Source organism: Macaca fascicularis, chromosome 14, assembly GCF_037993035.2.
Source record: "Macaca fascicularis isolate 582-1 chromosome 14, T2T-MFA8v1.1".
NCBI classification, from domain to species: Eukaryota; Metazoa; Chordata; class Mammalia; order Primates; family Cercopithecidae; genus Macaca; species Macaca fascicularis.
In genome coordinates, this window is record NC_088388.1 from 30,911,433 (window position 1) to 30,939,218 (window position 27,786).

The 27,786-nt window shown below is 43.5% G+C and overlaps 1 protein-coding gene across 3 annotated transcripts in view; it reads right to left on the bottom strand.

Moving 5' to 3' along the window:
- Positions 1 to 1,051: 1,051 nt before the first annotated feature.
- EHF (ETS homologous factor) overlaps positions 1,052 to 27,786 on the bottom strand; it is a 41,817-nt gene continuing 15,082 nt past the window's right edge. The window contains exons 2-9 of one of the 3 annotated variants that reach the window (XM_015434925.4): positions 21,810 to 21,909; positions 17,895 to 18,140; positions 15,472 to 15,534; positions 12,916 to 12,984; positions 12,728 to 12,796; positions 7,688 to 7,747; positions 5,573 to 5,768; positions 1,052 to 5,469 (exon numbers count right to left, since the gene is read on the bottom strand). In XM_015434925.4, the coding sequence (XP_015290411.1) occupies positions 5,370 to 5,469; positions 5,573 to 5,768; positions 7,688 to 7,747; positions 12,728 to 12,796; positions 12,916 to 12,984; positions 15,472 to 15,534; positions 17,895 to 18,140; positions 21,810 to 21,906 (900 nt within the window). In that variant the 5' untranslated portion in view covers positions 21,907 to 21,909 and the 3' untranslated portion in view covers positions 1,052 to 5,369. Of the gene's footprint in view, positions 5,470 to 5,572; positions 5,769 to 7,687; positions 7,751 to 12,727; positions 12,797 to 12,915; positions 12,985 to 15,471; positions 15,535 to 17,894; positions 18,141 to 21,809; positions 21,910 to 27,786 lie in introns of all 3 variants that reach the window. The other 2 variants (XM_005578217.5, XM_065528326.2) reach the window with 2 other exon arrangements.

Genomic DNA, 27,786 nt, shown 5'->3' on the forward strand with positions numbered 1-27,786 from the left:
AAGTCATTTAATTTTTCTGATCTTCATTTCCCTTATTTGAAAACTGGAGATAATATCTATATATCTAAGTTTATATGAGGATTGAATATAATAATATATGTAAAGAATATTATCATAATTCCTGGGACAAGTGAATCTTCCCAGAATAGTTAGCATTATTATTTTCATGATCATTTATGACATCATGTGATTAAATAGCTGAGATTTTCTGGACCCAGGGAGAAACGTGCTATGAACTACTAGAGCTCACTTACTGCCTAGAGACATTTTTAAGTATTGTATTAGAGACCTGGAGATGAGGGTCATCTTTTCTACCTTTCTTTATATCCAGCATTGAATGCTTTCCTGCAATCCATTCTCAAAACAACAGCCAGAGGAATCATTTTAAACCAGAAGTTGGATCATGTCACTCCTCTAGTATCTCCATCACACGCATGCAAAGGAAAAACTAGAGCCTTCATAATGGCCTCCAAGCTGTATGTGATCTAATCCACCAGTACCTCTGTTTCACCATTTTTTACTATTGCTGGTCTACTCTGGCAAACAGACCTCCTCACTGTTCCCTGGGCATGATAAGGAACACACCCACCTTAGGACCCTCTCATATCCCTTCACTATGGATCACTCCCCCAGTTATCTGTATATCTGTGTGGCTCTTTCCTTTAGATCCTTCAGTTCTTTACTGAAATGTTTCCTTCTTAACACTGCCTAAATTTACAGCACGCCCCTATCGTATTAAGTGCTCTAGCACTCTCTGCTCCTCTATATTTCTTTACTACACATCCGATATGCTATGCATTATTTATTTGTTTGTGTTTTTTCTTGACTGTTTCTACTCAATACAACATAAATTTTATGAGAGCAGAGATTTTTGTCTCTTTCATCCTCTGCTACAATTTGGTGCCTAGAACAACATCTGGCACATAGTAGATGCTCAATAAATGCTTTTTGAGTAAAGTAACACAGAAGCTGTATATGTTCTGTTGTTAGAAATTAAGTGCATTTTCTCTAAGCCCAGCGTTGAATGGCTTATTGAAGAATGAAACACACATTTCCAGGCTGGTCTCTGTGGTTTTTATTAGTGTTTCCTGGGACCCATCAAACAAATAAACATATTTTGAAAAATATAATTCTTTCATAAATCAGGAATAGTCTGAATTTAACATAGCTTAAAGGGAAAGATTTCTGATTTTTTTTTAATAGTAGCAATAGAGTTGTTTCCCACAAATTGTCAACCCAGGAGTCAGATGGGAAGAAAAACAAGAATTATGCAGATAGCTACAGAAAGATTAATCCCAATTTAGTTAAACTTGTGAAGGCTTGTACATTTCAGAGGTTCATAAGACATAGTCTCAACAGGAATTTTTTTATATAAATGTTCTATCACTAGTTCCAGAAACTGAATTCCAAGAAGCAACACTGAGGATAATTCAGCTCTGATATTGTGATTACTGTGATGTTCTTTTATTCATACAGTAAGTATCTGCCCAATACGTAACTACCAAGATCTATTGCATCCTACATAATTAGACAAGCTCCTCACACATATGGGCCCATGCCGTGCACATAGTAGGCACTCAACAAATGTTTGCTTAACTACAGAATAATAATATAATTGCCTTCCTTCTTAACTGTTTTACCTTTTTCTATACTTGATACATTTAAAAAACAACATGCTTGCAAAACTAAAATCTAATATGCATTACTAACTTTATCAAAAGATCCCTCAGTATTTTTCAAAAAGGAAAAAAATAATAAAAACCAATCCCCAAATACTAAAACTTAGAACTGCTTTACACTTAAATAGCAATTTACATCATATTAACACATTCATAATCTTCATTGGTTAAAACAGGTCAAAGGTTCATTACTGGCTTCTCATACCAGATAAGTCTCACAGTTCCCAACAAGGCAACAGAATTCTCATCCAACATATGTTTACTTGTGGAACCCAACGGCCTGTTTTGGTTTCATTTCAGCGCAAGTGAAGGCAAAATAAAGAGTCTCACAGTAAAATGTTCATAGTAGATAATATGTCCTTGAAGGTTGTGCCATTGTGCTCTTATTCCACTGAAGAAATGATTCACATCCCAATTATAGATATGGTCTCCCAATCAGAGGAGTCTTTTAGGAGACATTCATTCATTCATTGAACAAATATATGTTGTGTACTTGTTTCATGCTAGGTAACAGGAAAATAATAGTGATTGATAAGACATAGTCCCTATCCTCAAAGAGCTAACAGTCTAGCAAGGCAGGAACTTTGAGAAAAGACCAATGTGTTCAAAGGAAAACTCATAACCTGGATCTCCCTTCTCAGATGGCACATTCAAGAAACTGTTGCTTATGCCCCTGAGAACCAGAGCCTTGCTTAAGTCTTACCAAGTTAACTACCTAGCAGCCTCAGATGATTTGAGCCTGGTAAGGTCTTAGCAATAGATTTGCTGCCTCAGGTTCCCATGAAAACCTAATAAGGGAGAGGCCTTTCAACTCAGGCATAAGGGGGATTTAAGGATAACATGATTAGTGACCATGTGGATGTTCAGCACAGGTGAGCTTCTCAAGTGAGAGCCATGCATCCCCAAAAGGAAGGAGGGCTTATCCATAGGACTTTGCTCTCCCTTTCACCACTGTGGTGGGAAGTACTCTGTTCCCACCTCAAGCTGGCATAACTCGATTACTTTACGTTCTCCAAGTCACGAACAGCACGTAGAAAATGCGGCAAACTCAAGTCAAGACAATAGAAAGATATGCTGAGAACTTAATACTCCAGCCTTAATCAGGCACCAGGTGCCAAGAAACCTTCACTCTCAACAAACAACCCAATCCACTAATTATCTGTAGAACTGTTGTAGTTGGTACTCTTCATATTCACTTACACCTTAGCAAAGATTGCTCTTGAATGGAAAGGTTGCAGAAAGAGCCAAAGCCAATTTGAAAGAAATGAGAAACTTACAGGTTTGAGGAAGGGTGAACTCAGAGAAGGATCTAGCCTCCTTAGATGATGAACAGGCAAAGTCAGAGAAGGAACCACAGTGAGAGCATTGGTAGATACCCCTAATAAAGTCACACAACTCAGACACACACAGACACACAAATATTCATGCATTATACCCATTCAAGTAACTGGATATTTAATTCCTTCTATGTAATGAACAGTCAAATGCTGGGAAGGCCCCATAGTTCTTTGGCCTTGCTTGTAAAGCAACATATGTCTTTTCTGCAGGAATGTCTGAGTTGCACAGTCAAGATCTTTGCTGTTCATTGTTCCTTTTCTCAGCTCTTTCAGTAACTGTTACTTGACAACACCAAGTTAAACCTTTACAAAGGTGACTAAGTCAGGCAGAAATAAAAATGGATTTGGTTGCACCTTTGGAAACTTATTCATGGGTCCTCCAAGATCATGACCTAGAATGGTTCTCATTATAATTAGGACAAATTTTTGACTCTTCCTACTTCTAGCCTTGTGAATATATTACAAACACTTTGCAACCTTTGAATATGAATTGCTTACCTCTACCAGGTAAGACACTGTGGTAGGTGCTCTATTAGTTGATGAAGAGCACTCCCTCTTACTGATACATGTCTTCATTTGCATATCATTGCTGGAGAAAGAGAGGTAGAATGGAGGAGCAAGCCAAGGACATGAGAGAGCCCAAAAGAAAAGCTGCAAAAGGGATAAGAACATTCAAATCCATTTTCAAAGTGTCTACTGATTCCTGTGCTTCCCAGATTGCACGGCTCAATGATAAGTCTCCAGGACCCCCAGAACAATTCCTCTATTGAAGAAGCAGCTTCCAACTCCTTGGTGACAATTGTGCCTGAGCTGAGTTTTCGGTTTATTTTTTTCATCCTTTCTTTCTTTTCTTAAAAACAAAACAAAACAACCCTCTGAGTAAAAAATCTAGGCAATAAACCATTCACTTGGAATCAGTTCAGATGACACAGTAAACAGATAATCCAAAAGACAAAAAATTATGAGAATTAATACCTGCAAAGAGGATTTTCCCTAGAAATTCTTTTCTTGGTGTTTCCTTCTACAATATAATTTTAATTCTGCTTTGTAATTCCAGTGAAAATGTCTTCTACTGTAGTTCCTGCTACATTACTATGTTTACCTTATCTGACATTGGCTCTCATCTGGGGTTCTGAAAAGAAGTTCCTCTAGCTATTTCAACTTATTGCCCCTAACATTTAAAACATAAAGATAGGTTGAGGTTGAAGTCTTACTTTTGCTTCACTCTAAGGAACTAAAAGACCTTACATATCTTTTTCTTCTGAGAATAAACCACCATCCTCATATTGACTAGCTAAACTGGTGGTTCTCAATCAAGGGCAGTTTTGCCCCCCAGGGAACATTTGGTGATGTCTAGAGACATTTTGGATTATCACAGCTGTGGGTTTTCTGGTGTCAAGTGGTTAGAGGTCATCAGTGGATGCTGCTGAACATCTTACAATGCACAGGAAAGCCCTCAAACAATGTCAATTGTGCAGATTGAGAAACCTTGGACTATAGGGATACAAGAGCAAACTCTTCAGTCATTTCCACACCACCGTCTCCTTTATCCAACTTATTTTTAAGCACTTGGAGCAAAAAAGAACCAAGCTGGGCTCTCTCTTAAATAGCTAGAAGTAAGCAGAGAGGGCAATTTTTTAAAGTATTTCACCAACCATCCAAGGGAGAGGAAGGAAGACAGCCCTGGCATCAGATAAACCATTCCTGAATGAATATAAAGACCCCACCATTATTCTTCTTGCTGATTTAATTATTCCAAGTCATGTGATTATGCAGAGATTATAGCCAACCTTGAGTTTTGGAAGTCCCCATTCTCCACTCACTGGATCCTAAGGCTCAGGTTAACCTTCCCAGCATCCATCCACTTTGTCCTCACCATCTGAGACCCTGGAATTCAACCCAGCAACCATGTTCACCTCCCTTGACGAAGCCATATGGATGCTTACATGTGGGATGCATCACCTTTTTCTAAATCGTGTCACACACAAAACATTTAATGCCCTCTGATTTTTTTTCCTTTCTCTTAGCAAGAAGCACAAGGCTACAAACCCTGTCACTCTTGCAGTGAAAAAGAATTCACAATAGAGGTGAAAACAAATCACAACCACATACAGCATCATATTTCACAGAAAACTGTGTACGTTTTTTCCCCATATAGGACATACTTCAAAGTAACAAAATAATTTTTTTAATCAATTGTAGTGTTTCTTCTTCCCGTTAGAAGTAGTTTCTTTTTCCCCTCATGGTACATAAATATCAGAGAAAAGTAGTCTTTGAAATATTTACGTCCAGGAGTTCTTTGTTTGTGATTAGTTGGTGTGTGTTTTGGTTTGTGTCCAAAGTATTGGCAGCTTCAGTTTTCATTTTCCCTCCATCCTCGGGCATTCTTCCCAAATTTATATACCAGTCTTCGTCCATCCACACGCTCCAGAATTTCTCTTTTGTAGTAGTATCTGTAACAAAGGAGATCGCATAAGGTGACTGATCAGATGAAGGTTGCTAGGTAAATAATGGGTCGTGCAGTCTTATCGTTTTCAGAGACATGAAACTCCTCACCTCATAGCTCGGCTGAGCTTTTCATAGGTCATGCTGCTGTTGTTCTTCTTTTTACCCCATAGCTGAGCCACTGCCTCTGATTTCAAGAACCTGAAGACGCCCTCAGATCGGTCTTCCCATTTTATTAATCCTGGGTTCTTGTCTGGGTTCAAGAGGATGTCGCGGATGAATTCCCATAAGTGAGTCCCTCTCGGGTCTGATGAAAAGCAGAAAGGGAGGTTATTAATGGCCCAAGTCACAGCAAAGGTAGGGCAGAGAGCATTGAGTTGGGTCATCTTCCTCCAAGTAGGAGATACTCATTTCTCCCCTACTTCTCAGGGAAGATGGATCACAGAATTACCAGATGTTGGACATTAAAAAGGTATTTAAGAATAAACTAGCACAGGCGGGACGCGGTGGCTCACGCCTGTAATCCCAGCACTTTGGGAGGCTGAGACGGGCGGATCACGAGGTCAGGAGATCGAGACCATCCTGGCTAACGCTGTGAAACCCCGTTTCTACTAAAAGTACAAAAAATTAGCTGGGCATAGTGGCGGGTGCCTGTAGTCCCAGGCTCAGTCCTACTCGGTCCTACTCGGGAGGCTGAGGCAGGAGAATGGCATGAACCCAGGAGGCAGAGCTTGCAGTGAGCCAAGATCGCGCCACTGCACTCCAGCCTGGGTGACAGAGCGAGACTCCGTCTCAAAAAAAAAAAAAAAGAATAAACTAGCACAATATTTTATTTTACTATTTTATTTTACAAATCAGGAAACTGGGACACAGAGAATTTAAGTGAGTTGATCAGGGTCACAGCTAACTAGTGACATAGCCAAGACTAAGGAATAGGCCTTAGGTCTCCTAAGCCACAGGGAAGTTTCTTCTAGTTATTATTCACAAACTGCTTGGGGTTCATTTCAACCTGTTACTTCCCCAAAGAGCAACTCTCAACCACTTTTATCTAGTACCTCAAGCAATTAAATTGCTTTGACCCAGCAACTGTGTTTCAGCCAAATGCAAATCAATAAGGCTCTAGAATGTTTACTCCCAGAATAGATGAGGGTGGTAGGGAAGGGGGTGGTCATGCAGGGACTGGAGGACCCAAATTGAAAATGAAGCCACTACTGCAATAAGATTATCAAGCAAATTCAACTTCACTCCCACTGAATTTGTGATGCCCCACCCTCACCCCACCCACCATTTGAGGGGTTGCATTAATTCAGTGTTGTGGGATGATGTGGAATAACAGATAAAAACATTCTAATTCCTTATAATTTCTGGATTATACCTTTTTTTTTTTTTTTTTTTTTTTTTTTTTTTTTGAGACACGGTATCACTCTGTGGCTCAGGCTGGAGTGCAGTGGTGCAATTATAGCTCATTGCAGCCTAGACCTCTCTGGCTCAAGCGATCCTCCTGCCTCAGCCTCCCAAGTAGCTGGGACTACAGGCATGTGCCACCATGCCCAGCTAATTCTTGTATTTTTTGTAGAGATGGGGTCTCACCATGTTTCCCAGGCTGATCTTGAACTCCTGAGCTCAAGTGATCCACCCACCTCGGTCTCCCAAAGTGCTGGGATTACAGGCCTGGATTATACCATCTTGATTTCTTTCTGTGTTCCACCCACAATTCCATGTCTCTGATATTTCATATATGTTCATAAGATTTTATTACTGGAGGAGATCCAACTCCCAAAGAGCAGTGTTGAATCTTAAGAAAAAACAGTCATTTCTTGGAATGGGAACTCCACAAAGGTAGGAGGTCAACATTTAGCAAAAGAAAGGATGATACATCTCAACTGGTTCTTCTTATCTCGCTCCTCTTCCCACCCTTTTCTTCTGGGAGAGATGGAAATTGCTAACCCCATGCCTGAAGCAGTTCTTAGGCACTGGGTGTCTCAGTTTTAGAGCACATATGACAGAACGAGGAGGAAATATCCAGTGAGGCTCCACTTTGAGAAACAGCTGCAGAGGGGGTTACTTTGCTAGCAAGTGATGCCTCTGATTTCTCACTCTACCCTGTTTGGGATGAAGACATGAAGGCAGCAGACAGAGGCAATATTTGCTGAAAAACTAGTGGCCTCCAGGTGTGTCCAATGTGATGGGAAGGACAAAAGGCCATCTGAAAGCCAGTCAACTTACTGTGCTTTTTGGTGTGGCACTTGGCAGGGGGGTCTTGCTCCTTTTTCGTATCAGGTGACTCTGCTGAGGAGAAAAATGAGAGCCATTTAACTGACCTATTTTCTATCATTCTCTTTTTACTTCCTGCGTCTACTCATTTAAGCAAAATTTACTGAGCACCTACTGCATGCCTGGCACTCTTTGAGTATGTGCTAGTGAACCAAACAAAACAGAGATGATAAATGCTATGGAGAAAAATGATGCAGGGTAAGAAATGGAGATAGATGTATGGACTTGGGAATAATTTGCAATTTGATACAAGGTGGTCATAGGAGACCTCTCTGATTCCACAACCTAAAGAATATGAGGGAGATGGTCATGCAGAGAGCTTGTGCAACAGCCTTCATGTGTAAGACAGAAGTGCAAAGGCCCTGAGGTTGATGCGTGTTTGGTAGATCATTAATGCCTTATGGGGCTTTTAAGGACATGACTCTGAGAAAGATGGAAGCCATTGAAAGATTTAGATCATTGAAAAATTTGTTTTTTTTTTTTTTTACATAATACAAAAATGTAAACATTTATAACAAAGGAAGATGGCTTTTAAGCCAGAGGAGTGCCCTTTTTTGGCATGCAAAGTTACATTTTAATCAGCCTGACAAAAGGGCCATTGAGTGGCCCAAGCTCAGTACAGAGGACCATAGTGGACTATGGAAACACAGATTAGTTTAACAAATGACTCATTATGGCAACCTGTGGGACTATTACCAAAGAGGAGATGATGGAGCCAGACCTGGGAAATAAAGATTCTTCTCAGAAAGAAAATTAAATGATCTAGCCGCATATGTGTGAGTGTGAGTGTGTGTGTGTATGTGTGTGTGTGATTGGGAGGACTAAAGCAGATCTTATGAAGACTCTCACACTCAAAAACCAGCCAATTCTAATACAAAATAGTCCCTAAATACGATCCAATTATTTTAAGAAATTGGGCCAGTAAAACTGATCTCTTCCATGTGCCCTTCCTAACCTAGGGTCCACTGACCCAGTGTGGCCTTCAAGGGCACCTGGACTGACTGAAACCATATGTGAAGGGAGAGGGTTCACAGCACGCATTCAGTTATCAAGAGAGGCCTATTATTCAAAAAAGCTATGAACTGTCAGCCATTAGCTCCTAATTAAATTGGTTAAGAAAAAAAGCTACTGTTTATTGAGCACTTACTATGTACCAGGCACTGTACTATGCACTTTACATGAATCACTTTATTTAATTCACACAATAACTCCATGAGGCAGGTACTTGAGACACAGAGGGGTCAAATGACTTGTCTAGAGTAACACGGCTGGAATGTGGTGCCAGGATATGAACACAAACAGTTTGAATCCAGAAGCTTTACTCATAACCGCAATTCTATGTCATTTCCAGAAATGGTGGCCTACACATAATCTCCCTTTGCGCATAACAGATTTCACACAAGCCTTTCCTGCCAAGAATCAGGTTCACTTCTATAATGCTCTTGTTAGTGGAAAAGATAATTTCAATCTGACAATTCTATATTTCCCAACGTTCATGGACCCTTTCACCCATCTTATCACCCAGCTAATCAAGACTCAGTGTTCCCAGCAATTTCTCGAAACGTCATGGCAGGATGGAGAGAGAGATTTAATAAGACCTCAGTAAACGAGAAACCTCTCGTCCTGGTTAAGAATTTCTCTCCTGGCATTGTCACTAGCAGGGCCTGCACCTGACTTGGGTTTCTCTGAAATCCGAGAGGACAAATTCACAGGAAATGCAAAGAGACTTCACTCTCCCTCCCTGTAGGTTGCAGGGTGAGGTTGCAACATCCCATCAGGATGTAACAATATTGCAACAGGTCTGGCATCCACTCCAGTTTCCAAGTGATACATCACTCTGACAGGGCCACGTTGTACTGCAGACAAAGAGTGGCATTTACCCAGCAGGCCACAAGCAAAGCTCGTTTTCAAATGACATCCAGGAGGGATGCAGGGCCATTCTTTCAGAGCCAGGAGTTGAATTCAGAAAAATACAAGCGTCTCAGTATATTGGCCTCAATTATTGCTTCTGGGTTCCTAGTTGATCTAGAATCAGTTACTTTAGAGTTCAGGTTCCTTTGTGAATAAGATGAAAACCTTGAACCCTCTCCTCAGAAAAAATGCACATATATGCACACATGAAATTTTGTCAACAATTTCAGGGGGCTGTGGCCCATGTGGCAGTCCATGGACTCCAAAACCCCTAGGCCAGATAAACCATGAGGAAATATTCTTTGAGTTGTCAGCCATTTACCCAAGCTAGGCTCCATCCAGTTTAGGAATGTTCTTTTTTTCATCCCCAAATAAAAATCTTTCCATCATCATAAAAGGGAATAAGCAGTCAAAGGCAAAAGAAGAACGTAACTTCTTCCAGCCGCCTCTTCCTGTTGCAGTGTGCAGGGATAAGCCATGGAATCACTGGCCTGCCTTACCACTGATCTCTTTTGATCTTTAACCTCGCTTTAGTATGTGTCCTCCTTCTGCCCTAGAATAAAAGTCAAGACTTTGAAGTTAGCCATGTGGTTAAGTGATTCATTCTTATAAAATAATGGCTTGCCCCGGAGAAGTTGTCCAGCCTGGCTTTCTCTTGCTCGGCTCCCAGGCACTCCAGGCCAACGTCCATCCGGTCCAGGCAGGGACAGCAACAAGCCACAGGTTTGTGATGCCCGTGCGAGAGCATGACTTCAGCTAAGCTGCTTCGCAAGAAGCAAAGATTAGAAGCATTTGCATATGATTCAGCTGTGAGCCATTTCTTTACGGGATATACAAATTTCAGTGTTCTAATAGACCGTGCCACCCTAGCTTTAGGCTCAACAAGTCAGTGGATAAACACATCAAGCCCAAGCTAGCATGACAGGCTGGAGGACTGTCGAGCAGAACAGGACACTGGCAGCGGGCATTTTATGAAATGGGCAGATGACAGAGAAATCAAAACAAAGCCTGTTTCCCCACCTGCGTTTATCACAGAGGGCATCAGTTTACGCTGAGCCTCGCCTTAGCTCAGCTGGTAACTAGCATTCAAACATAGAAAGATATTTCACTGCATTCAATTTCACGGGAACTTGAAATATAAAGACTCAGGCAAATGACCAAGGTTTTCCCTGGGGTTCTGGTTCCATGCAGTAGAGACTATCAACTATTCTGAAAGAAACTGACCCATATAAGGCTATAATTAACTATCCTACTGAAGGGCTATTACCCCAACTAATACACCAACCCCAGAGACTGCATTGATTCTTTAGGGCCTGGGTGGTTGATCTCATTTTCCAGCCTGGTTTACAATTACAGGATAGGAATGGGGAGCTGCAGCAAACAAGGATCAGAAGGATAAGGAGAGCAGATTCCTGAACTCATCTTAAGAAGGACTATTGAAAAATACAACCAGTGGACTCGGGAGACAGTGAGTTCCTTGCTGCTGCAAATGCGAAAGCAGAAACTGGTCTCTAAGGCCCCTGTTGATTTTGAGATTCTAGAAGGTGTAAGTCAAGATGTAGAAAAGAGGATGGCCCGGCTGTCAGGGCAGCAGAGCTGTAACTATGACGTTTTGGTTTCCTGGGTACCTCAAGACACACTAGCCCCTGAGCCTCAGGAAGTGGTTGGTTCAGCTTTATTCTTAGTTGGAATTTTTTGCCATAAGTCAAAGACCCAACTGGAAGGATGGAAGGATGTGGAGATGACACTGTAGGAAGTCGCAGAGGAACTCAGAGTGTGACTCGAGAGGTTTCCTCAGCCCTGAACCCCGTGGTCTTGACTGAGTGGTAATGATTGCCACAGAAATTTTACCTCGGTTGGCTCAGTTCCCCCAGAATAGCCAATACACAGCCAAGCCTTGACAGTATTTGATCTATTTCCTAATTTTAACAAATACTTCAAGTGACACATAATGCTAAGGGCTACTAGGGGAAGGAGAAGTCGAGAGCTACGCTGGCCTCAGCTTTTAACCTCAAATCCAGAAGCATTTACACTGGCTCCCAGCCCCATCTCATTTAAGGGGCTTGACCCAAACAAAACCTCAAACTAAAACCTTTCATTATTTCAGTTCTCAAAAGCAAAAACAAAAACAGAAAAAAAAAAAAAAAAAGAAGGAAGGAAGGGTTGCAGACTAATTTCTTTCACAAAGACCCAATTAAATCCCAGTTCTGAAGTTGCTCCAAATTTAATTCCAGGAGAGAGGCACTATCACTTGTGACTGATGTCTAAGTGCCATTTCATAGACCCAAAGAGATCCACAAGTTTGTACCCAGATCACAGGAAACCATAAGATCCTCTTTCAACCAATTCCCACGGTGTACATGCCAATGCACCTATTTGTAGGTGGGGGTGGTAATCTGAAATCCCCTCTCCCAGACTCTTAACATCCCAACCTTCTCACCCAGTGTAACCTTAGTTAAGAAGCATGGATAGCCCCAGTTGCATCCAACCTTAACCAAATGCAGCTAATGTGAACATAACTCATAAAATGCAGGTGCTCTGACTGATTAGAGAGCACTGATAAGTCATCAGAATTAGACTTAAAAACTGACAAAATAGTGTAACTGTGGGGATTCTGGAAATTTCCAATGGCTGCCCTTTCACCCAGAAACCATCACTACAGGTTCACGGACCTTTGAACTTCACTATGAGGTATTCTTCCTCTAAAGCCAAATGTAGTTTGTTGAAAATTAAATATAGCCTTATTTCCCATAAGTATGCCCAAATACGAATAATTTTATCAGCTATATTGCAAGAGTAAGTTTTCGTTGAAAATAAAGAAAACCTTAAACAACTTTTATTGTCACAACAGAGTGACTAGTTTTACAGGAGACCAACATTTTGCCTAGAGGATCCCTACTGGTCATCTTCAATGTACAAATATTGCCTCGAACACAAACCTTGTCTAATGGTAATTCTATTCCTTCCCTAGCCCTTCAATTAGAAAGACTCCAGCAAGACAGAAATGTAGATTGTTGGTAATTCCCACCAATTCTCCCTAAGTATTAGGCACACCCAGCCTCAGATGTGATGACAGCTTACCAATAGGAAGGTGACTGGTGGTTGTCATGGAGATCTGAGCCCGGCAGAAAGTTTTGCTGTCCAACAGATCTGTGGCCATGAAAAGATAAAGGACAATTAGAGTCCCCCCGCCTCACAACAGAACACTGCGGCTCTTAGACAAACAGAATAAGAACGTAAAGGGCCTTAAGTGTCAGGGAGTTAGTTACCTACTGTGCTACCATAGTTGGTGTCATATAAATAGTTCTCATCTTTCCAGGTGTTCATGATGGAAGGGTCTACAAAAAATAGAGAAGGAGAATAGTCAGTGATCATTTTCCCCAGGGAGAAGAGGCTGCATTTTCTAACTCATTGTTTATCAACAAGGTATGGGGGGGTGAGGAGTGGTCCTCAGAGACAAGGGATACGATTCTGCTTCAGTTGCGTTACTTTATAATAATGTTGTCTAATTCTCCTTTCAGCATCCTTGGGGAAATGGCCTCATCCACGTGTTCCATACCTATTGCATTTTTAGGGAAGTGAGAGAAGTTGCAAGAATGGGAACCTGTCCTAGACCAGTGGTTCCTGGGAATTTTCCTAACCTGGCTTGGCATTGTTTTGCATTCTACTGCATAATCACCACAATATTTTTACCCTGGGGTGTGGTGGGGGCAAGGCCTTGTGAGGGATAAATTTATTTAAATGTATAATAAATAATTAACGAGTATCTTTTTCTATTAATGTCTTCCTTGGAGGGTTAATGATGTTTCTTTCAGGAAGAGTCTAGTCAATCTTATCACAGTTTCTTTGTTGCTGAACTCCAGAGATTTGTCATCCAAGTTGGATGACAGCCCCCTCCCTCTAGGATTTTTCCAATTAGCTTAAAGGATGACATAAAATTCTCAAAACAAAACCAAGGAGAAGGGGTGGAGACTGTTACTAAATCAAACAAACACCTTTTAAGAGTGGAGCCCCATTGCCCCATCGCAGAAAAGAAGTGCTCTTGTACTCGTCTCTCTCTCTCTCTTTCTTCTGTGTGCTGCGGTAAGCACATCTCACTTTGATTGACTCTTCAGATTTCAGATTCAAAGGGAACTCCCCTCCACCTACCCCAAATGGAGCTCAACTCCCACACAACCCCCAGATCTGGGCTGGTCTCCAACAGAAGCATTTTGTTTCTTGGCTAGCCAAAAGCTGTAAGATCTCTCACCTTGTCCTCACCAGAAACTTCCTGCTTTCTCCTAACCGCAGACCTAGGTTACCCTCAGCTCCCTTCCTTGCTAGGTTCTGAGTTTTAGGGCCGGGGTGTAAGCCACTGACTGAGTTTCATTTTGTTTTTATAGCACAAATGATATAAAACCTGACTTACTGGCTAAGTCCTCCTGTTTACGACATAGGGATTTAGCCGGTATTTTAGCTAATAGCTACATGTTTGGACACCCCAAGCCCAATCTCTTGGGGTTACACCCTCTCCTTGTTGGGTCACCTTGTACACCTGTTGTTGTCTCTGAAAACAAACTGAACCAAAGAGGTTTGGGGGTGTTGGCCCCTCTATGAGTGTCTTCTCCCCTCCTCCTAGGGTGGACCTTCTTCTCCACCCTTCCACTCAGCTTTTCTGAACTGGCAACACAAGAATGTCTGGATGGTCAAGAAGGAATTATCAAGTTATTTAGGACCTCTCCAGTATTATCCTGGCTCCTTTGGTGCGGCTCTCTGTCAGGTCAAGCAGGGGAGGGGGTGCCATCCTCCTGACCAAGTCCTGCATCCATCTCCAGGGCAATGCCAGGCCCGTAAAGCACAGAACATCCAGATGGCCCATCCCCTGGCCTCTGAAGAGAAGGGCATGGCTAGCAAAGCCTAATTCGCATGCTTAGCAGCTATTGCTTTTTTCTTTAATAATGAATGGTAGGCCAGCCCACTTATAAAAGGGTAAATAACTGCATGGGCCAATTTTGGCCCCGAGTGACTCACAAATCACCTGCATGTCAAATTCTGTCCTTGGTGACTGGGAAACATCCTCAGAGAGGCCTGTGGCAAGCTTGGTTGGCCCATGTGGCTCACAGGCTCCCTGGCATGAACATGGGGAGTGACCTAGGAGCAAGAGTCGCTGCACAGTTTTATGATGGCTCATAGACTTTGGAGGACAGTCTCCAGGAGACATATTTAGGACAGGGGAAAGGAAATGAAAATGAATGTAGATGCTATGGAACTGTAGCCTCTGCTCAGAGCCCAGAATTGTGTCCTTCATATAAAAACACACGGAAGGCAGGAGCTGAGTTGCAGGTACCTTTGTGCATCTCTGCAGAAGCTCCCCAGGGCCCCTAAAAATTTGTTAGCTACAACACCAAGTCAACATCTTCCCCATTTTGGTGAAACACACTCCCCTCAACGGAGGAGGGAGAGAATAGGAGACATTGCCCCTTCCTCTTCTCTTTCTAAACTTGGCCAAGTCCAGTCCCTGACACTTTTTGTAGTGGGGAGGCCCACCTTATATTCTGCATTTCCTTGGCTACTGGCCTGAGGTCTGGATGATGCCACAACCAGGAGTAGGAGGTAGAGAAGTGTGGCTTCCCAGAAGTCTATAAATCGGAAATAGGTGGCAGTCACTGGTCACAAGGGCAAGAATGAGGTTCATGGTGGGGGTGGCCTATCAGAGACAGCCAGGGAAAAGGCCTCCCTGCATTTCCTGCAAAAACTTGCTCCCACATTCTCTCTTGCCCTCTCCCAACTATCCTCCCCAGAGCTTTGCCTGACTAGATTGGCTCCCTTTGCCCATTACTACTCACCAGTTTGTTCAGTCTTGACTATGACATTGTGTGTGGACTGGAACAGGTCACTACTGCACTGGCCTGTGAAGGACAGATTGGGATAGTCAGAGAGGATGGAGCCAGAACTGGGTGCTTAAATAAGGACAGAACTGACTTCTTTGCAGAGCTTCTGTCATCCTACTGCCTGGTCATCTATGTTTGTTTATGGGAGGGGGTTTCTCTGTTAGCCTCTACAAACTCAAGCCTGCAGTCTCTGACCCCAGAAAATCAGAAATCTAAGGCACTACATTAGAAGCAATTCTTTGATGTGGTATAGTAAAGGCATCCAGTATGGTGGAAATAGAACTTCAGAAGCCCTGTTTTTCCACTACTAGCTATGAGGAAGGTGTGTGCCCTTTACCTTTCTGGGTCTCAGTTTCCGCATCTGTAACAAGATTAAACTAGATAAGGTCACTAGATGACTTCTAAGGTTCTTTCCCATACTAAGATATGATATGAAAATGAAAATGTAGGGAAAACCATTTTAACTAGCTTGATTCTTCTTTGATTTAAAATCTAATCAAAGCCATCATGATTACATCCAATCTGTGAGATATGTCTGGACAAAATGCAGTGACTCTTTCCTTATTTATGTCTCAGCACATGTACAAGCAGTGCACATCACATGTCCTTGTTTGCTTGCAATTCCTCTCCCATTATCATATATAAAAGCATATATATGCATGCTCATACACACACACACACACACACACACATGTAAATGCACAAATGAATCTAGTATGCTTTTCTTCCCCAGACAGATTATAAACATCTCAAGAGCGGAAGTCATGCCTTTAACCTCTCTGACATTCAGTCTTCCCACCTGTAAAATGGGCACAATATTTACTTTGTTGTAAAGTTATTAAATGAATTAACTCACTTACAGTGCCTAGTATAAGTAAATACTCAATAAATGTTAGTTAATAGAATGTCTACACAAAGGCAAACAACAAAAGAGTGAGAAATCTGGTTGGACGTTAGGAATTCAGAGGCTACAGCGGCATGCGGTGAGACCAAACAAGCCATGGGAGGTCAGAGAGGGAAGGTCTAAGACAGCCACAGCACCTCCCAGGCCTCCCTGCCTCAGGCCTCAATTAGGGTAAAGCTTTAAAAGAGTGGATTTAATTGGGGGTGGAGGTAAATATTTTTAATTATTCAAGTGTAAGTCTGATCCTTCTGAAGATTCCTGAGGGTTATTTATAGAGCCTTGTTTGGTTTGATTCTAGTCAAAGAAAAATGAGCAGCCACCAATGTGAGGTGGGTGGGAAGCAGGGTGTGGCCAGGGAGTTGAATGACATCATCTAAAATGGCCTCCGCAGCCACAAGCTCTGCTGCAAGGCCCCAGGTTCTCTCAGTGTTGATGGCTGTTGCCAGGGTATGACTCTGGTTCACAGCCCTGGAGCTCATGCTGCCCAACTCCCGGTTACTTGCCCAAACATGGGTTCTACCAAGACATAAATGCCTTTTCCAGTGCGAACAGGCCAACTCCCTGTTCTTAAATATTGCTACTTTTCAGGATGCCCATAGTTCTCAGAAGAGCTAGATTTTTACAGCCACTATCAGGGGAACCTTATGCCAGTGTCAAAACCATTCTGCAAGGTCAGTTGTCCACCCTACTAGGTCTTACATGTCATTATAGGATGTGTTCGTGTGTGAATAATCTACCATTCAAGGACAACATCTGGAGTGGTGGCCCATCCCTGTGCTAGGGGAAGCCTCAGAGAGACATCTGGGACATTAGGGCAACAGAAATTCCAGAAACCACCACAGAAATATTCCCCATACACGTATCTAGACCATATGTTCTAACCCTTTTTTTAAGTTACAGACCTTTTAAGAATCTGCTGAAGTATTGTGAGTCTTTTCCCCTCCCCAAATACAAACATAGTTCTAATTTCATATATCTTCTTACCACCCTTAGGACCCTATCTTAAGAACCTAGGTCTAGAAGGTTGTTTGAGGTTGTTTGTGTGTGTGTGTGTGTGTGTGTATATGTGTGTGTGTGTGTGTGTGTTTTTGTTTGTTTTGTAACCATGATGATCTTTAACAAGCAAGTGACTGGATGTTAAACTATTGAACCCTGTTTGCAAAGGAAAGAAGACATTTTCCAAGGGTAGTAAATACTCTATGAATTCCTAGCCAGCTTTTGTCTTCCTGAGAATTATCACCATAAGGAGAGGATTGAATTACACTGGCGTTTATAAGGGATTAGACACACCAGGTACCCTAGGCTTCAATCCTGTCCTCTCATCTTCCTTCCACTTCCCTGTCTTGGGACATGGTAATTTGGAAGTGAGACCACTCTTTATTGTCCCTGACAAAGAATCCTGTCATCTGCAGAATCTCTGTTCTTCCGGCTGGCTCCTAGCAGGGTAGGGAGAGACACAGAAAGAGAGAGTCACCGTTCCACTTAAGATGCTGCAAGTTGCTGTAGAGGAGCTGCCCCGCCGTCCCTGCCGCTCGGGTGAACTCCTGCAAACTCATGCTGCAGAGGTGCTCGCCGTTGATGTCGAACTCTTGGAAAGGGATACAACTGGCATCCAGCTGGTTGGTGTCCAGGAGGTGCTGGAGCCACTCCCACACCTGGTACTTGGTCCAGTACTGAGGATGAATTTCATGCCACTGGCCTCCAAAAAACCCGCTGGAAACTGCAAAACAGGAGGCAGTCTCATGAGTGACCCCTGGCTGTTCCTGGCCATAGTATCTGACACAGGGATGCACTATTGGCTGCCAGATATCTCAGAGACACAGCCACAGTCAGTGTATGTGCCAGCATGGTGGATGCAGCAGAAATGCATATTCATGTCCTCCCTAGCATGCTATCTACCCCTGGGCACTGGATGAGAACAAGAGAGCTGAAGTGCTCAGAGCTCATTCCCCCCCTCACCCACAGTAAAATATCATGAGAGCTAGATAGAGCATTGCTATCATTTCAGCAATTTATTAGCTTATTGTTCATACCCAAATAGTTCTGCTCCTCTTTTCTCTCACTCACTCTCTGTCACTTTTTTCTCTCTTATACACACACCACACACACACACACACACACACACACACACACCCCAAACTCAGACCATTTTCAACCAAAAATAAGGCCTGAAATTAAGGTTCTTTTCTATATGATGCCTTTGCTTTTCCTCAAAGTGATCCAGATTATTGATCTGCTAACTGGACTGATATCCCACTGCCCCAGCCTAGTCATTATAGCTATCATGATGTCACTTCCCTACTCAGTTACTTTTAGTAGTTCTCATCACCCACTGAAATTAGGTATAAAGCTGCCTAGCTAGGCATTGAGGCTCTTCACTAACTCTTGTCTTTTTTCTGTGCTGTTCTTTCAGTTCAGTTTGTGTTCTACCTCTCACTCCTGTTGAATTCCTACCCATCTTTCAAACTCTGACCACCCCTTAAAGTCATCACCAATCCCCCCAAATTGCCTCACTGTCCTCTTACTCTCCAGGAGACATGCTTGGTATTTCTCCTAATGGCTTTGTCATGTTCTGCTTTTCTCTACAAGTCTCTAAGTGCCCTCTTATTCTCCTTTGTAAATTGTATACTTGAGGTCACAGACTGGTTTACTCCTCTTTGTATCACCTATAAAAATGACCTCAGAGACCTTGCCATAGTAGATGCTCACCATATATTTATTTAATGGAATATGTTTTTGAAGAAGAAATAAGGTAGACATCTGAGGAGCTGGGAGGTGCATTTACAAGATGGTGCATTCAGATACTGATGAAGAAGTGCAGTTCATTCACCTGGATAAATATTGCTGAGCCTAATATGTGCTAGCCATCTAAATATGTGACTCATGCTCACTTAAAAAAAAACATTCCATAGCCCGCCCGAAGTTTTGGGGCAATGGAAAAGACAGAGCCAGCATCTGAGGGCATGGAACAGGGTTGAGAGAGCTTACAGTTCCCTTGAGAATAGACGTCGGCAAGGAGCTCTCTTTCAGGAAAGGTGAGTGAGAGGGGCAAGAGGCAAAGACTATTGCATCCCACCAAGCTGAAGCAAGGGAAATCCAACTGAACATGACACATGGATATTCCAGCAAACTCGAGGGTGGACCAGTAGAAGAAAATGTAGTGCAAGAAAACTGTCTCTAACTTTTTCTTCAAGGTCACACCAGATCAGTTCTTCTCAAAATTTAGTATGATCGTGAATCACCAGGGAATATTGTTCAAATGCAGATTCTGATTCAACAGGTCCAGGGAGAGGCCTGAGTTCCTGCATTCCTAGCAAGCTTCCACGTGATGCTGATGTTGCTGGTCTATTGAATTACAAGGAGCTAAAGGCCTTAGAAAGGTTTGACTCCCAGAACGCCCATGGTCCAGCCCACAACACCCTCAGAGGAGAGACTGAAGGGGAAATGTTTCTGACCCAATCCCTCTTCTTCCTCATTCATTCAGAATCCATCCATGGCATCCAGACCTCAGAAGCACTAAGAGCAGGAGGTCAGGTTTATCTAGTGCACAAAGGTGACCGCCATTAGCAATACCCACCACTCACAGTATGCACTTAGCTCCTCGTACCTCATGGCCAAACAAAAGCAGCCCCCAGTCCTCAACGTGGGCTCTAAAGAGGAAGCCAATAGTCAGGGGTTGGGGGAGGAATGGAACAATCTAACCCAAAAATCTAATTATATGGAAATAGTCCCAGATACACAGACCTTGGGCTGGATCTTTCTATTTCCCCCAATTTTTGGTGCCTCACAAATAAAGCTGTTTAAGGATGGAAAATATATTTTTGTGGCTCCCCAAGTCTTTCATCTTTCTTTTTCTAAAATAATTCTGATGCTATGATAGTACAGCTCCGGTTTTGGCAACAAGAGGCACCAACTTTTAATAACCTAACAGCACATCTAGAATAATCTCATCTGCAAACTTAATATGGTCTAGATTAAAAGATAGTCCCTGCTAGTGTATCTTGTTCAAACTTGGGAAAATCAGGGATTTTTGTCTGAAATTAACTGGGGAGATTCCACATCAGACAGAGAACCCACCAAATTCCTGAAGTTTCAGGAGAAACAATAAAAATTCCTATGAGTTCACATCCTCTCTGCCATTCAACTGATCTCCTTCTCCTCTTCAGTCTTGATCAAGGCTGAGCTTTCTTTGAGATCTCTGGAATTTAAGAAATAAAAGTGGCACCCCAGTTCTACTTCCTGCTGAACACATTTCCCCAACTTTCTTCAGAGCAAGCAGGAGAAATGCTGCCTTCATTGAGGGGCCAGGGTCCGGGGAATGCCAAAGACTTCCAGTTTTATTTGGAATCCACTTTCTGGGTCCTCACAGGGTATCTGAGGCTCACAACAGAAAATGCAACTGCCCAGAAAGTGCAGCAGTTTGTGGGGGGAGCAGGTGACTGAGTAAGGGAAGCTTACCTGCTCACCCTTTCAACCATGTTTGACTAGGATTCCAAATTAAAAGAGGTGGAGCTCCACATGGATCAGCACTCCCTGCAGAATAACTCTCCCATTATCCTCCCACTCCTGCTTCCTCCCAAGCTCTGGTCACCAACAAACTATCTCCATATTTCAAAGCAAACTCAAACAGCAGAGCCTCTGGCAGGGAGATTAGCAGTGGGTGTGGATCAAGAAGAGGCCCAGAGCTTCCTAAACTCACTGTTGTTGGATGCACAGCTGAATGCCTAAACTGGACGGCTTCACAATGGGGTGTGGGGTTCCTGATTCAGCAACAATTTGATTCAGGGATTCAACTTGATTTAGGGATTCAGCTTCATTCAGGAAGCCACAGGCTTGATCACCAAACCCCCTATACGCCCCATCACCAGGTCCCCTCTTCTTCTAATAGACGTGTTCTAGATTAAAGCACTAGGGAGAACACCTGTTCTCCTTACAAATCTCCTCTCCCCTTTCAAAGAGAGGCCACTGGAAGATGAAAAATAAAGACTAAACTGCTATAACCCTCTCCTTCCTAACCTCTATGCACACACACATACACATGCACACAGACACCCTTTTTCTCCTAGCCTATCTTGGTATCCCAGCAAAACACTATTAAAAGCTTCAACAGGGAATCTTTCCTTTAGGCATCTCTTCTACCCGCCTCACTGCCAGGCTGTCAATCTGGAACCTTCAATTTTGGGAGGAGGCAACAGAATATCTCAAATGAGCTTTTGTCTGGAACCCTGGGGGCCGGTAGGGAACTCCAAAATTGAGTTTTCTCCATTCCTTCTTGTCCCACATTTTCTGCTGAAAAGCCTATATTTTTCAAACATTAGGCTGGGAGAAGAAGTAAAGCAAAGAGTCCCCACAGCACAGCAGTGACACCAACACCCACGGGCCCCCTTACCATTGCACGTGGAGTAGCTGTCTGTCCAGGCTGGCGGCTGGTGAAGGAGGTTGTTGCCGGGGTTGAGATTCATTACACCACCTCCTTCCAGAATCATGATCTGTTAGGGGATCAAACAGCCTGTTCAGTCATTGCCTCTTGGATAAATGTCATTTGAAAGTGCAGATCACAGAGTAAATTTAGGAAGAAAATAAAGAGAATTTGTCCTTCCACCCATTGCCTGCCACCCATTGCCAAAGCCTTTTTTGTAAAAGCAAAACTCACAGCAATTAAAAATTTCCAGGTTCAATTTTCATATGCATGAGGCAAGTTTTTACAGCCACCCATTCATAAATGAATAATCTCTGATCAGGAATGAAGCGGGAGGAAAATGCAATACCTGCTCCCAGGGCGAGGCTGGCTGGCATCCAAGTGGTTTTTTTTTTTTTATAAAAGTGAAAATGCCAAAGAGATTTTATTTAAAGTATTTAAAGTGCAATTTCAATCAATGAAAATCCAAGCCGGTGGCAGCACAACCCCAGCACCTGTGTGGGAGCTCGGACGGCAATTGCACCTGCACACCCAGTAACAAGTTTTCTCAGTGTGGGTGTCTGCCACAGGCTGGGCTGGTCATCAGACGGCCTCAGTCATATTTTAATAGAGCTCTTCAAGTATCTGGCTTTGCGATAATATCAGGAATCAGTTGGTTTCTCTGACAGACACTGCCCATTTCTGATAAAGAAAAAAAATTTTCCTTTCTGGTAACAATTATAACCATTTTTTTTCTCTCCTGTTAGAGACCTGGAGAATTTAGTGGGTTTCCAAGCTGACCTAAGTAAAAGTGGCTTCCTCAGTCTGTGGGATCATTTTCTCAGTAAAGGACTTGGGAGAAGAGATTTCTTCTGTGGGCCTGTTTGGGTTTATTTTATAGCAATGTAAACATTTTACACTTCAGAAATACTGTCTTCAATTCTCTGGTATTTATAATGTCCCTACTCCCAAGCGGGACACCCTCCACCTTTCAGACCACAGCCCCAACTGTGTGTTCAGTCATTTAAACGAAGAGCAGCCTGTTTCCAGATCACTATTGGGCAATACCCAGAGGCTGTAAAAGTCACTTGCTCTTTATAAAAATGTTGGGGTAGGGAGAGGAATTCAGCTTTATAGCAGCAATTCATGGAAAATTTTCTGCCTGTTTTGGGGAAATTTTGCATCCTAGGGTATTATCAATGTCAACAGGAGTAAAATTGCCAATCCAGAGGATTTTCAGCCCTTGGCATTCCGTCCCCTAATTTAGCTACCACTCCTCTGGTTCTGTGTAGGGCCTGTCGGGGGGGAAGGGGGTTCTGCAGAAGGCATATGAATATATTCATGTATTCATTTATTCGACAAGTATTTATCAGCCTAGTAATAGGCTGGGCACTATTCTAGGTGCTGGGGAGAGAGCGGTAATTAAAGGCTGAACTAGGCTGCACACAAACATGTATGATGATTATTAGCATCATCATCACTGTTGTTTGGTAAATAATTAGGACTGAAGTCTAAGTAGAAGGTGGAGAAGGAAAGACAGGATAGGGATGGTGGACATTATAACAGCAAAGAGCCACTGGGTGGGAAGGTAAAAGAGCTGGATTCTATGTCCTGCCACCATGTATTGGAGCTTTGAAGCCAGAAGAGCTGGGGTCAATTCCAGGTCTTCCCACTTACTAGGTTAGTACTCACCCAGATATGTTACCTAACCTCTCAGAACCCCAGTGTTCTCATATGCAAAATGCAGCTAATCATACCTCGTCTGTACATTGGTTGGAGATTAAATGAGTTTCTGTACCTCGAGCACCTGGCACAAAGTAGGGCACGAATACATGTCAGGTGCTCTGATGAGAAGCGTCATTAGCTCTGTGGATAGGCTGAACCAGAAATGACGCTGGGCCTCAGTTTCCCCACTTGAAAATTTAAAGATGGTGACTATACTGATTCGTAAGTTCCCTTTCTGAAAACCTCTTTGATTCTTACCCTCAGAGAAAGAAAACAAACTCATATCAAACCTTCTTTTCTTTTTCACAATAACTGGGCATTTTCCCATCCAGCTTTGTAGAGCAATTGCCCTAAAGCTAAGAAATCAGATTGGGAACTTCAAGGCGAAAGAAAGTCTCTAAGTCCCCAGACTGGGTGGCTGGGGGAAGGAGGGGGGCCCAGGGCCCAGTCTCTTGTTTGCTCAAGGCTGGGCTTGTTCCTTGCTAGCATTTGCTCAACCACAAGCAGTGGAAAGGTTACTGTTTAACCCTGAAAGGGCTGAAGCTCAGAGCCCAGCCCATTTGCAAGGAGGGATTGGTCTTCCAGGCTCAGGGAGGACAGGCAGGGGAGGGCTTCTCTAAAATTCTTTCACAAGGATTTACCTGCGGGGTTGTTTCAAAGTGGTCATTTCAGTGGCAGCACCTGCCTGGGCCAACTATGCTTCCTGACAAACAGAAAGCAAGGTGGCGTGGAGGCTGAGCACGCAGGCTTTGGAGCTGGAGAGATGCAGACTCAGATTCCAGTTCCCCTGCTTCCTGTGGGTGACCCTGAGCCAGTGCCAAGTCTGTCTAGCCAAATACATTCTGTTCCTCACTTTCTGTACCTGATAAATGGGAACAATACCAAACTCAAAGGGCTGTAAGAATCAAATGAGGTCATGCACATAGAGAGCTCGGCAAGTAGTGAAAAAAAAAAGAATTTAATAAATGTTGCAGAACAATATGGGCCAGTTCTCCACCTGTGGCCAAATGCCCACAAGCCCCTCTCCTCAGGGCCGACGTCATTTTCCACCCTGACCTTCTGGAAGCATCCAGAACTTCTCCCAACCCGCAGAGATGCCTTTAAGACTATGGGGTGGCAGCTGCCCCATTGCTATCCTCCCACAAAAAGATGGCCTGTGCACAGCCCTGCTCCCTGCTGGCACTCCCTTTCCAAGGAAAAGCAGCCAGCATGGTGAGGGGCCCTTTTTTACAGGGCACATTAAGTGGTTTCCACTCATAAAAGAGTTTGTGTGGCTTAACCCTTAGTGAGTCAGAGTTCACTTGAGCTCACCTGGGCTTGTAAGCAAAGAAGGTCAGAATCTCCGACCGGGCAGGGAGCTGCAAGGAAAGATGTCCTCAGGGTGGGCACATGAGGTCCATGGCCAGTGTAGCTGAAGGCCTTTGGCCAAGTCCTACCCTCCTCTGAGGCACAGTTCTTCAGGTGTAGAGTGAAGACACTTGCCCCCAACAGCCTCACAGGACTGTTGAGATGGAATGAGATCATGGATAACAAATGTGACTTGAGAGTTGTGAAAAAGCCTTGTTATAACCAACTGACCCACACCCCCATATGCTAATGTAGATTTTCTATGGTATATAGTAATTGCTTTCTGGGGTATACAAAGCAATCCTTTTAATTAGAAAGTAGGGGAATTATTGAATGCTCTTATTTCAGCTCCCTACTTTACCTTCAGCATAGCTTTCATTATTTCTTAAAAAAAAAAAAAAATACCATCAAATGTGTGGAAGTAGAGATTTCGGAATCTGAGAATCCTGGGTTAGACTCTAGGTCCCATCTTTCAGCCATGTGACCTTGAGCACATTAACCTTTCTGAGCCTCCATTTCTCACACTGGGTTAGAAATGGGAGAGCTGGAGGGGATTGTGGGAGAGTATTCGTGTCTCCTGAGCCTAAAGGCTGTTTTGAAAGATAAATAATTATAGTGGGTCTAAAGGTGTCTTGTCTAGCCCCTGGCAAACATATTCCCTGTCAAAATCAGTTTCCTTTCCCCTCTTTAAACATTAATTCTCAAGGTGTTCCTCTAACACATTTTATTTCTTCCAGGATTGAATCCCCAGTTCAGAGCCTAAGTGAGAATGACTCTATCCTGGGAATCAAAAGGAAGCTGGGAAAAGAACTTGCTTCTCCCCATCTTCTGCTGGAGCCAGGACCCTCGGATTGGGAGGCAGAGGAGGAATCCTCAGTCGCCCTAGGTTGTGGTTAAAAGCAGAGTTTCTCAACCTCTCCACCACTGAAATGTGGACAGTCCTTTCTGTGGGGGCTGGCCCGTGTATTGTAGGATGTTTAGCAGCACCCCTGGCCCCTACCCTCTAGATGCCAGCAGCACCCCCTCCACGCACACCATGTCCCCGAGGCAAAAACCACCCCCAGTGGGGAATACTGGTTAAAAGCTTGTGGAGGCAAACAGCTCAGGCTTTGCTCTTACTGATGTGACAAACTTGGGCTGTCCTTTAGCCTTCCTGGACTTCCATTTCCTCTCCTGGGGAATAGGCATAGACTTGCTGGAGGGTTAAATGAGACAAGGCACCTCAAAGGCCACAGCAGAGTGCCTGGTACCTATAGAGTAACTGCCTGATCTATGAAGGTTTAAGAGAATACACTGGGTATCAGAGCCACCTTTGTCTGTTCCCAGGTGGTATATATTCTGGAGAGGTAGTATAAATTATTACCTGGGCTATTAAAAACTGCACACACGCAAAGAAAAACTATACCTTTTATTTCAAACTCAAAGAGTGGAGTGTGACCAGGTACGGTGGCTCACGCCTGTAATCCCAGCCCTTTGGGAGGCCGAGGCGGGCGGATCACTTGAGGTCAGGAGTTCGAGACCAGCCTGGCCAACATGGTGAAGCCCCATCTCCACTAAAAATACAAAAATTAGCTGGGTGTGGTGGTGCATGCCTGTAATCCCAGCTACTTGGAGGGCTGAGCCAGGAGAATCGCTTGAACCCAGGAGGCAGAGGTTGCAGTGAGCCAAGATCATGCCCCTGCCCCTCCAGCCTGGGCAACAGAGCAAGACTCTGTCTCTAAAGAAAAAAAAAAAAAGGAGTGAAATGAAATGTAGATTATCCCGAGATTTTTTTTCATATATATTCCCCTATCCTTTTTTATAGGTAGGAACAATTGGAGGGAACTGTGTTTGATTTTGAGTCACGACTGATTGTCCAGAGGTTGACATTTGTCCCAAACTTCACCTCTTTGTGTAAGACCCACAGTTGTGGGGCAGAACTGTACTCTTTATTTGAAGAGAAGAGCCCTGTGTGCTACCCGATAGACTGAAGAACTGGCGAGTACATCATGCCAGGCTTCTTGCCAGGACATATTTAACCTTAGGCAGCAAGTCCCCTACAACGTGCCATCAGCTCCCCTAATATTATGGGCCACTGGGGTTTGGCCAATCTGAAATTCTTTTTCCAGCAAGAAAGCACTGTTCTGTGCTGAATGACCACAGCCTGGGACATGGCAGGAGATAGGCCAGCCTCCGCCTCTCACTTCTTTTAAGGGCAGTTTCAGGTAAACACAAACTCCCACAGTGCCCTGAGTTGCTAAGGACTTGGACTACTTCTGCACCAGTCACACACAGAGACACATCCCAGCCCCCTGTGCCTTCTTCTCCTGGCTTGCTTTGTCGAGGGCTTGCTTCCAGAAAAGCACCACCCTGACCACCATGCACAGCCTTGACCAATGAAGGGGAGCAGGGAGAGCATTTGGTCTAACCTGAAAGTTTAAGAGTCTCCCATTTTGGCTGCTGGTCAGTAGCAAATATGGGCATAGCAGAAAAGCAGCCTAGTGGTGCCGCATGTCTTGAGGGAAACTCTTAAGTGAATAAGGGCTCATGATTCAAACGGCCAGGGTTGAAATCTTGGTACTATGGCTTGGTGGGCTATGTTGACCTTGGAGAATTTCTATCCTCTCTACCACCTCAGTTTCCCCACATAACAAAATTCCACTTTGGAACGTGGAGCTGATATGAGGATTAAATGAGATTGTTTGTAAAGTCACCAGCATAGCATTTCATATGTAGCAAGTGTCTAGTCAATGTCTATGCTTATTAGAGGTTCTGCCCATGAGTCTCTGTTTAAACTGTGTTGGCTGGCACTGGGGGCATCCTCATGGTAGGGGTACACTCCTCAGAAGCAAGATCATTGTTGGGAGCCCCAGGCTCTGGAGTTACATGGCCACAGTTCAAATCTTGGCTTTGCCAA